Source organism: Frankliniella occidentalis, unplaced genomic scaffold (assembly GCF_000697945.3).
Source record: "Frankliniella occidentalis isolate FOCC.00 unplaced genomic scaffold, Focc_3.1 Scaffold503, whole genome shotgun sequence".
In the NCBI taxonomy this organism is placed as follows: domain Eukaryota; kingdom Metazoa; phylum Arthropoda; class Insecta; order Thysanoptera; family Thripidae; genus Frankliniella; species Frankliniella occidentalis.
This window is the reverse complement of record NW_026267621.1, coordinates 132,135-142,446: the sequence shown is the minus strand read 5'-3', so window position 1 is coordinate 142,446 and position 10,312 is coordinate 132,135. Positions and strand designations below refer to the sequence as shown.

The 10,312-nt window shown below is 36.2% G+C and overlaps 2 protein-coding genes across 5 annotated transcripts; one reads left to right on the top strand and one right to left on the bottom strand.

Annotated features, from left to right (window-relative positions):
- Positions 1–455: 455 nt before the first annotated feature.
- Positions 456–7,965, bottom strand: LOC113202063 (DNA excision repair protein ERCC-6-like). Of its 4 annotated transcripts, none has more exons than XM_026416125.2 (19): positions 7,851–7,965; positions 6,752–7,418; positions 6,314–6,648; positions 5,957–6,217; positions 5,685–5,844; positions 5,443–5,595; positions 5,233–5,360; positions 4,941–5,098; positions 4,669–4,866; positions 4,303–4,596; positions 4,075–4,212; positions 3,859–3,969; positions 3,549–3,752; positions 3,281–3,448; positions 2,364–3,205; positions 2,053–2,282; positions 1,743–1,965; positions 1,498–1,649; positions 456–1,411 (listed from the first exon to the last, which is right to left on the bottom strand). In XM_026416125.2, exons 2-19 carry the CDS (start codon positions 7,411–7,413, stop codon positions 1,167–1,169), a joined length of 4,662 nt encoding a protein of 1,553 aa, XP_026271910.1. In that variant the 5' UTR covers positions 7,414–7,418; positions 7,851–7,965; the 3' UTR covers positions 456–1,166. The 4 variants fall into 4 exon arrangements, with proteins under 4 accessions (XP_026271910.1, XP_026271909.1, XP_026271911.1 ...); XM_026416124.2 differs by having other exon boundaries at positions 7,814–7,947; XM_026416126.2 differs by having other exon boundaries at positions 7,703–7,891.
- An 18-nt stretch (positions 7,966–7,983) lies between these two features.
- Positions 7,984–10,060, top strand: LOC113202066 (translation initiation factor eIF-2B subunit alpha). The gene is made up of 7 exons (XM_026416128.2): positions 7,984–8,175; positions 8,340–8,438; positions 8,521–8,780; positions 8,911–9,023; positions 9,110–9,254; positions 9,342–9,467; positions 9,574–10,060. The coding sequence occupies exons 1-7, from the start codon at positions 8,157–8,159 to the stop codon at positions 9,721–9,723; spliced, it is 912 nt and encodes a 303-aa protein (XP_026271913.1). The 5' UTR covers positions 7,984–8,156; the 3' UTR covers positions 9,724–10,060.
- Positions 10,061–10,312: the final 252 nt, after the last annotated feature.

Below are 10,312 nucleotides of genomic sequence, written 5' to 3'. Positions count from 1 at the left end.
GATTTAAACATTTTTTCCCAAGTGGAGACTTTGTGATATGAATAGAGAAAAATAATGAAATTTTAAGTCTCAAGTTTTCTTTGACAATGTTTCGACAGTCCAACTAAGAATTGAAACCAAGAGCCCCAGTCAATCAACTGATGTATTAACTGATCCATACCTATATATAAATGAACTAGTATTATAAAATCTTGGCTCCTGAGGTGCAGTGCTTATTTTATTCATTGTTCATATGTGTAAATAGCTTGTTGAACCATACATTGTTTTTTTTTAGGGCCTTAGTAGTAGAATAGATATTTATTGTTAGAAATATTCTGCTAAAACATGGTATGGTGATTCATACCTCTCAGTTGTTGGCAAATTCAATAACTCCAGCCAATACATTCATTCTGTCGAGAATGTATTGTACCAGGCGGACCTTATTGGCTCTTGTGTAAGTAAACAAAACAAAACAATGAAAATTTCATGGATGTATTTTACTGTCATGCAGACATTAGGGGAAGGGAGGGGAGGGGGGGAGTTTGCAATCCATGCAATGTTCATTGTGGAACATTGTATATTTACATAATAGGCAAACATACTCAATGTGATGAAATGTGATTTTAAATACAACTGTAGTTACAAGGTCTAAAATTAATATATCTAGAATCTTAATTGTATAAAGCAAAGTTTATGTTATTGCTTAAATTGTACAGGTGTAAATAGACTGTAAAAAGGATCCAGCTGCAAACTCATAAAATAAAAATATGTACTTGTAGAAAAGACAACTTGTGCTTATTTACATGTTGCTTTCCAATCTTGGGAAACAAAAAAAATATTAATTATACAAACCATCACATTACACAAACTCACACAGAAAATCAATTTAAAAATTAACAAAATGCATCTATTAATAGATCACAGACTGTAAATATCTAGTAATTATGCAGCTGTGGCAGACACAACACCTACAACAAGATGACAGGGGAGGATAAATTTACCCCTTCACTAAATCTTACCCAACTAAACGGAAAACTTAAAAAATGTATTTGTACAAGGCAGGTACTTTGACAAGGACATAGCCGTTAAAGGCAATACGACTTCGGAATTATTTATAATAAGTTAAGTATCAAAATAGTATCTTGATAACATCACAACATAATGCAGAACGTTTAGGAACCCTCTCATCACCAGTGAAATTCTGGGATGAGTTTCCAGACCCCTTGGCCACTTGGTAACCGATGAAATTCACAAATTTGCATTAGCATTTGTTTGAACAATGCAGTTGACTGAGAAGGAAGTCGATCTCGAAACTGGGAAACGATTTCGTCGGTAGTAGCACGGCCATCCACACTTGCACCAAATGAAACAAAAGTTCTGATTTCATCTAAAAGTTCTCGGTTATTGTCAGGAACAAAACTTGGGGCAGCACCTGGAAAGTTTAGAGACCAGAGTAGTAAGCAGTCAGTCTGAAGATCTTAATGAAGCTAAACTATAATAACAGAAAACACGAATTACCTTCATCCTCCTCAGTTAACAGCAAATTTCGAGCGTGAATTCGAGCTAAGAGAGAGCTAGATCCCCCTTCCCCTTCTTCCTCAGCATCCTGTCCACTTGAAGCTTGAGATCCTTTCTTTTTAATTGTTGATTTCTTTTTCCCGAATTTTGGCCTGGAGTATTTGGTGTAATATTGATTAATACAAGCCGACAGTATACTTGCATAGTACCTACAACATCTTGTGGTTGAAGAGTAAACAAAGTACCTTGAGATTTCAGATGTATTTTCTGTTCTTTCAGAAGTTCTGATACTTCCACTTGCTCCAGTCCAGGTTGGCTGACCAGACATAGCACTCCAGCAATTCTGTCTAGAAGCTCTCATGTTTTTAATGGCTTCTTGTGCCACCTTCCGAGCTTCACCTTCAACTAGAGCATAATCTGCATGGCCTGACTCCATAATCTTCTCATGTTGCATAGCAGTTTTAATTCCTACAGATACAAATGAATTACAATCAATGAAAAATGAAGGAAGTATTCTTGACATTAATATAAATATGTACTATCAATGTTAAGGACCTGTTTTAGAGAACAGCTTTCTTAGAACATAATCATCCTGCTTTTTGCTGTGAGATGCCTCTTCAGCTAGTTGTTCTTTAGTCTTCTCCTCCACTGCTGATGATCTCACTAAGCCTCTAACTTTTTCTCCTTCAAATACAGCATATTTATGCTTATGTTTCTTGTGCTTTTTGCTCTTTTTGGTGTGTTTAGAAGAGGATTCTGACTGTTCCTTTCCCTCTGTTTCTTTCCTGAAAAAAAAAAAAAATTGATACAGTCTAAACAATAAATGGACTAACTTGATAATAATATTTTTTTAAAAAAGAACAAACCTCTCATTGGTTTTATGTGGTGTTGAATTTCGCCTTACAGATGAGGAAGCTACAGGATCAGAAGGAGATTCTGATTTCTCTTTTAAATTTTCTTCTAAGTTGATTGTGCTATGAATTTCACAATTGATAGATTCAGGTTCAAATTTAACTGGCGAATTTGTACTTTCAGGGAATTTATCACTCTGAACACTTCCACTTTGTAATAAAGTATTGGTACCAGTAAGCGGAATGATTCCTGGTAATTTGTAATTAATGACTGCAGCAGCCTTAACTTTATGTGACAGTTCTTTGCTCAGCTCCTGAGCAAGCTGCTTCATTTCCTCAAGATCATCATCAGAATCACAGGCTAAAATATCTTTCTGGCTTGATGAGTTAAGTGCTGCTTCGTCATCATTTTTCTCTTCTATGTTACATGAGGTAGGCTGCTGTTCAATAGCACTTACTTCAATTTTATCCTCTGAAAATTCTGTGGTCACATCTTCCACAGTTTCAGAGCCAGCTGCAATACATGATTCGCCTTCTGGGTCTGCACTCTGCATGTCTTCCACAATCTGCTCACATTTTGTACTATTAGACAGATCTACAGTTTCTTTCACAACCACATCTGTTCTCGCAACAGAAGTTTTGTTAGAAAGTTTCAGACTTAATTCATGTGCAAGCTTTTTCATATGTTCCAGTTTGTCCTGAGTAAAACTTATTTTTGTACACTTGTCTTCTTTGTTGTGTTTTAATCCCCTTTTACTGGGAAAATCTTCAGATTTTGATTTCTCTTTAATGGGGTGTGGTGATGGGTTTTTGCCTTTCACAGTTCTGTGGCTATCTATCTTGGGTTTAACATGCACCTAAAATAATTTGTATCAAATATATATTTGTCCAAAATAGAACTTCAAATACCTAAGAGGAACTTTAGATGTTACCTGAGAGTTGGTACCAGCAAAAATTGCTGACGTTTCAGTACTACCATCATCAGTTTCCTTCAAAGTGAAGAGTTCAAGAAGATCATTGGATTTGAAAAATCTTCGCTGGCGTGGGTCTTTGAGAACCTTATTGCAAAGGAACTGCTTAAATATCTGCCTGTGGTACATCTTTTTTTAGAAAAAGGGAAAGAAAGAAAAGTATTAATTGAAAAAAGTACAACTGAAACTTATTTTTAATGCATAATAAGACTGATAAAAAGCTAATTACTTTTTCTTCAATAGTTCCAGCTGTGATTAGCCGATAAACTGTCACTGAGTTCTTCTGCCCTATTCTCCATGCACGTTCGCGAGCCTGAGTATCTGTGGCTGGATTCCAATCGGGGTCATAAATAACCACTCGGTTAGCACCTGTGAGATTGACACCTAATCCACCAACTTTAGTAGTTAATAACATTACAAAATGTGATTTATCCTGAAGACAAGAACAAAAAAAAATTACATAATATGAAGATATTACATATCATATGGATATATTACATATAAATGGACTTGTATTTGTCCTTTTCAAAGCTACTCACTTCATTAAATTTATTAATCAGTGGCTGACGTGCTGCAATGGAAGTTCCACCATCCATTTTTAGATAACGATAACCTTGGTCACTTACAAACTTTTCCATGATCAAAAGCATCTAAAACAAAATAATTATCATAACTTTAGATAGATGAAACAAGTAAAAAAATGAGGTAAAAAAAGAATCAAACTTGGTGAAGTGATTTAAAAATAAAAATATCACCTGTCTGCTTTGAGTGAATATCAGAACTCTATGCTCCTGTTTGTGCCATATTTTAAGAAGAGCCTCTATAACAATCATCTTGCCTGCTTTCTCCCAAAATCCAAAACGATCTTCCTCCCGTAAATCCTGCTCTTTCTCCTAGATTTATTTTTTACGATAAAAGATTGCTGTGTTACAGATCACATTGTGAAATATCATGAGCATTTCCTAGAAGGATGATTTACTTACATCACCAAACAATTTTGGCCCTCCAGAATACAGATGAGGGTGATTACAAATTTTCCTTAGATTAATTAAGCCAACAAATATTTGGCATCTTCCTTCTAAAATTCTTCCTACTTCTCCACACTGCAAATATCCCTTGTACAGATCTCTTTGTTCATCTGTGAGTTGACAAAAAAGCACCTGCTCATTTTTTGAAGGAAGTTTTATGTGCTCGCTTACATCTGCTTTCATTCGCCTTAGCAGATAAGGTGAAATAGTATCACGCAAGACTGTGGCACATTTGAATGCTGTGGCAACCTTTACAATACAGAAAAATCCATAAGTCCATCAATTAAATGATGAATCCTAGCACTACAGCAAAAATATTACCATGACTTCTGAAGCATTAGAGTAGCCGCCTTGATTAATGGGCACTGCAAACTCTGACATAAAAACGGGTAGAGTGCCAAGTTTCCCAGGAAATACAAAATCCATCAGTGACCATAGTTCACGTAAGTGATTTTGCAAAGGGGATCCAGAAAGTATGAGACGGTGAGGTGTACGTAGTTGCTTCACTGCCAAAGTTACCTACAGAATGAAAAGGAATTACAATGATTGAAACAGCACCAACACAATGAACTTAAAACAAACCTTGCACAAACCTGTGCATCAGGATTCCGAATCTTATGTCCTTCATCTAAAATAACATAGTGCCAGCGTTGGTGTAGAAGACAGTCTTTGAGGCGAACAATTGCAGTATATGATGTAACTATAATACCGTGTTGGTGCATCATATCTCGAACTAGCTGAGAACGTTTACCTGAGACAATTTACAAAGACACTTCAAACCAAAATAGAAGTAGGACAGCATGATTATTAAACAGTAAATAGAGGAATGGTCAAAAAACTACTTGATGACTTTTACATCTGTGTACAGTGAACAAGTAATCTCACCAATAAAAGACCCTGACTCATGAAGGATTGCAACTCTCAAAGGAGGAAACCATGTGTGAAATTCCTTTACCCACTGGTGCATTACAGTAGTAGGACATACAATTAGGGTTGGCCCAAGACCTCTATATCTAAAATGTAGATCACATAATATATTTAATAAAGTTATATTTACTAAATCATCATTTTCATAAAATTGTTAAATTAACTTACCCTGTTGTGCGACATTTCAACTTGCTGATGGAGAGTCCGGCCAGGAATGCAATTATTTGAATTGTCTTCCCCAAGCCCATCTCATCACCTAAGATACCACCAACTCTTTGCTGGTTTAATTCCCACATCCAGCGAACTCCAACTTGTTGATACCTTAGAGAAATAAAAAGTTTAAAGCTCTTCAATTTTGTTTCACAATTTTACCCCAGAAAAAATAATAATATATGACAGAATTTCCTCACATGTACAACTTATCCCAAATTATATTAGGCACTCTAAATCCATTTTCAAATTCATGGACATCTTCTTCCATTTGATCTCTAAGTCCTTCATTATGGCTCTCCCATTGTTTAACTCTTCTGTGGAAATCATCATTGTTTCCATCATCCTTTCCTCTTTTGGCTGAGAAAGAACAGTATATATGATTATGAAGTACATAGCTCACAGCAGATAGAAGATAAATAAGCGAATCACTATGCCCTTATTGTTATTGGTTCAAAAAATTGGAACTCACAACTTTTACCCCTTCTTCGGTTACTTTCATTATCACTGCTAAACTCTTCATCATCCGTACATATCCAGTCTGAGTCATCACTGCACCAATCTTCAGGATCCCCTTGTGAAACTGGTTGAACATTTCTCTTACGTCTCTTAAGGGATCCTCCAGACCACTTATTGGACATGTCTTTCTTTTTTGATGGTCCAGGCAAGGGTTCTCTCTTATTCTTAGAGGGACTTTTTCCTTTCTTTGGACTTGTAGAATCAAAACCATCATCTAAAATATACACAATTTAACAAGTCAAAATCTAATTTGTAAGCAAATTACAAATATCAATGAGCAAATTTGTTTTAAATTTAAATTCAACAATACCTGACTCTGAGGGAAAATATTCACTTCCACTCTCTTCTAAGTCTATAACAGCATTTTCTCCAGGTACTCCTCCAGGTGATATATCTTGATGATTCTGTGAAAAGCTGGTACTTGTGCCAAGCTTTTCTTTAGGTTCACGCTTTTTGGGAAAAAGAACCTTTTTCTTCAAAATTGCTTTGGAGGATGGTTTCATTTTTGATAATATTACTCTTTCAGAATTCTTTTCAGAAACTTTTGATTTAGAAGTTGTTTTTTTTCTTGCCAAAATATTACTCATCATGTTTTTGTGAAGCTCTTGCTGGTTTTTTAAATACTTTTCAAAACTGCTCAAGTCACTAAAAAATTTTAAAACAGAATAGAAATAAATTTTAAAAAATTACTGCTTCGATCTTAATGAAGAAGAAAATTGATTACCAATAGTATGAGTATGACACATACCTTGAAGGACCACTTATAGATGATCCAAAAGGCGTCATCTCACCCATGCGTATTTTCCGCTCTCTTTCAGATTCCTCTGTAGTATGATCCTTTTTCAAAGAGTTCTTGCTACTCAATTTTGCTTGCAATTTTGCCTTTTTCAATTGGAGTTCTTTAACTTTCTCATTTGTGATGTCTTCATGTTTTTGAACAACATTTTGATTTGCTTTCTTTCTAAGGGGTTCCTCAAGAGCACTTTGAAGAATTGACCGTTTAAATCCTTTGGCAGCTTCTACTCTTTTGAGTTGTTCTTCAGCTAATTTTAATTTTGTTGAGACATTAACAAGTTCTTCTTGAGCTTCTCTTTTGCGTGTTTCTCTCTCCACTTGATCCCAAATACCACGCTCCAGTGTACTTTGGTCATAAACTGTGAGACCCAGGGATTGTATGTCTGCATCTTGATCATCTACAGTGGCCGTCTCAATTTGGTTGACATCTATTTCAAACCTGGACAATAATAATGACGATTCCACTTCAGATGGCGCCTGAGAATTATTTTCAGTTTTCCCATCAGCATCGAGTAGTTCTGGGATAGTGTGATTTGATGAGGGAGAATCATTTTGATTAAATGAGTTCTCTTGTATCTCCTTTATCTGTAGAGTCTCAGTTTCCACAAGATCCATTTTTTCTGAAAATCAAATAAAATTAATTCTATTAATTGGCTTGGATTGGAAAAGAGCAGATGCGAAATAAAATGAACTGTAAAAGGAAACACTTCAAAGACATGTAATTTTACTAATGTGAATTAAAAGGTCTTAACCTTCATCCCCAGGAACATTAATAAGGTAAACATAGAGGTAAAACTCTCAGCAACTGGCTGAAAGTGACACTCAAGTGTCACCTTTCACAAGACCCTCGAAGGATTGTGATAATAGTTCACCAAATCAGCATCATAACAGCAGTTTCACTTACGAGTATCACCCTACCTGGCAGCAAAGTTTGTTTTTCTTATAGGTATTCATGTATGAAACAATATCGAGTAGCTGGCAACACCCACGGCAATGGCGAAGATATGAAATTTACCTTTTAAATGTTCTCTGAATCACAACAATCATCTCACCTCATGACATCAGAACACAACACAACGATTGGGTGAAAGAAGAGTGAGTGATTGCAGGAGGTTGCGTATCCTCAGTACGGCATCCATGACCTCATGTCACGTAGCGTCCGTACGTATTTCTCATCTGCGGTCTGCAGCATCCCCCCTCCCCCTCCTAATACTGTAGTCTCCATGGTTTATGTCCGTGTTTACATGTGGGATTAATAACATATTGCTCTGGTTTCTGTCATTTTTACGTCTTGTCATTGCCACTTTTGTTCCTGTGCTGTCCTACTTCGAAGCTAGTTTCTTAAAGAACTTCACAGAATGGACGTTCAGGCCGAGGGTAAGTGACTGTCCCTTGTTCATCAAATCCCTGGGAGACTGGTCTAGGTTATGTCGTCCATGTCTGTCAATTTTGTCAAAGTTAATCCGTGTTGAACTGTAAATCCTACCCCCCCCCCAAATAAAATTGGTACATTTCTTCTGCAACACTAATTTATTTTACAGTTGCTGAATATTTCTGCCAAATCTTGAGAGAAGATCATGACGTATCAGCTGGAATTGCAGCTATTCGAACACTTCTCTATTTTTTAGAAAAGGATAATTGTAAGTATTTACCGTGTGAAGTGTGTCATATCAACTGTCAATTTTTGAATCTTCTTATTTCTTGCGTTATTTTGATTTTCAGCTAAGACTTTGCAGGAATTAGATAATAAGCTGTCCAAAGCCATAGCATCAATGCGCCAAACTGACTACCCCATAACAGCTATCACTTCAGCCACAGAGCTCTTTCGCCGGTTTATAACTTTAACTTCGCTGTTAGACAATCAGAGCTTTGACAAATGTAAGGAAAGCATGTTGAGTCGTGGACAACTTTTCCTGAATAAGTTGAAAGAAGCTCGTGATAAAGTAGGCAAGATGGCTGGACCTTTTATTGTGGATGGATGTGTAAGTTCCTGAAATGAATTTATTCACTGATGCACTTTCCTACTGCTGAAATATCTCCTACACTTAATGTCTTCATGTTAAGTATCTTATTTATATCCTCCTATCAGCAACTGACTGGTTTCTTTTTCAGAAAATTCTCACTCATTCTAAATCTCGTGTAGTCCTACAAACTATGAAAGAAGCTGCAAAAGCGAACAAGAGATTTACTGTTTATGTCACATGTTCGTCTCCAGATGAAAGCGGGTAAATATAGTTGTACCTGATTTCTAAGTGGCCTGTTACAGTGTGAAGGTGGTCTGTGTATTACCATTCTCCATTTCATCTTTCAGGAGGTTAATGTGTAAAGAGCTTGATGCTGCAAATATTCCATGTACCTTGATTCTTGACTCCACAATGGGATATGTAATGGAGCAGGTTGACATGGTAATGGTTGGTGCTGAAGGAGTTGTAGAAAGTGGCGGTATCATCAATAAGGTAAGTCTTTCTTTATTGGGTCCCATGTCATTTTAAAAATAGCAATCTTTAAAAATAATTCAAATTCATACCTATTGCAAATTTTAGGTTGGAAGTTATACCATGGCAATGTGTGCCAAAGAGTTGAAGAAACCTTTTTATGTTCTGACAGAAAGTTTTAAATTTGTGAGAATATATCCCCTTAATCAACAAAATCTACCAAAAGAATTTAAGGTAATCTTTTTCTTCTTTCATACTTGCATTTTGGTCCAAGAGAGATTTCAACAGGGTATCTAGCTTTTGTTTTTGTTAACTTATTTCATTATTTCTTTCATTTCAGTATTCTGCTAGTAAGCTTCAAAATGACTTGTCTAAGGAACATCCCATGGTAGACTACACACCACCATCATTTATCACCCTGCTCTTCACTGATCTAGGAATTTTAACACCATCAGCTGTCAGTGATGAATTAATTAAATTATATCTATAAGATAACAAAAATAGAATGACTGGAGTATTGCAGACAGATGTTTATTTCTGTTCTTACTTTGAATAGAACAGCAAATGGTGTAAGTGTTCATAGTGTTGACCCCTCCTACCAATTTGAATGTACTGTGTGTGAACATCAAGAATTTTAACAATAGCGCTTTGCAACCCGCCAATAATTAAAAATCATTTGATTGTACTGTGTGCAACAAAGAAATCTGCCCAGTGCAGCGACCATCTGTGAGTGCATCCCTGAACCAAACCAACATTTAGGAGAGATGCTCTATTTGTATTAGTGTGGTTAAAAATTATTTTTAATATATTTTGTTAATACATTCATATCTTTGTTGTAATAGTTTATTGAGTCTGGTAATTTGGGTGTGACCCTTCTCCTTTTAAAGTACAGGTTACAATAAGAACTAACGGCAGTCCAGTACGAAGTAGCTATAAAAACATTGTGAAGCGTGGTAAAATAGTTAATTTAAACGTGAGAAACCCAAATCTGAAGTTTTTGTCGCAGAGGGAACTAGCAGGGCACTCCCCCCCGCAGCGTCCCTGTACGATCGGGCGCGAGGCGCGAGGCGCGCCGGCGC

Coding starts and splice junctions, on each gene's coding strand:
- LOC113202063 (XM_026416125.2), bottom strand. CDS start 7,413: ATGGATCTTGTGGAAACTGAGACTCTACAGATAAAGGAGATACAAGAG. Junction 6,649..6,751: donor TCTATAAGTGGTCCTTCAAG/GTATGTGTCATA, acceptor AAAATTTTTTAG/TGACTTGAGCAGTTTTGAAA. Junction 3,206..3,280: donor TTGCTGGTACCAACTCTCAG/GTAACATCTAAA, acceptor AAATTATTTTAG/GTGCATGTTAAACCCAAGAT.
- LOC113202066 (XM_026416128.2), top strand. Junction 8,439..8,520: donor TTTTTTAGAAAAGGATAATT/GTAAGTATTTAC, acceptor TTTGATTTTCAG/CTAAGACTTTGCAGGAATTA. Junction 8,781..8,910: donor CTTTTATTGTGGATGGATGT/GTAAGTTCCTGA, acceptor TTTCTTTTTCAG/AAAATTCTCACTCATTCTAA.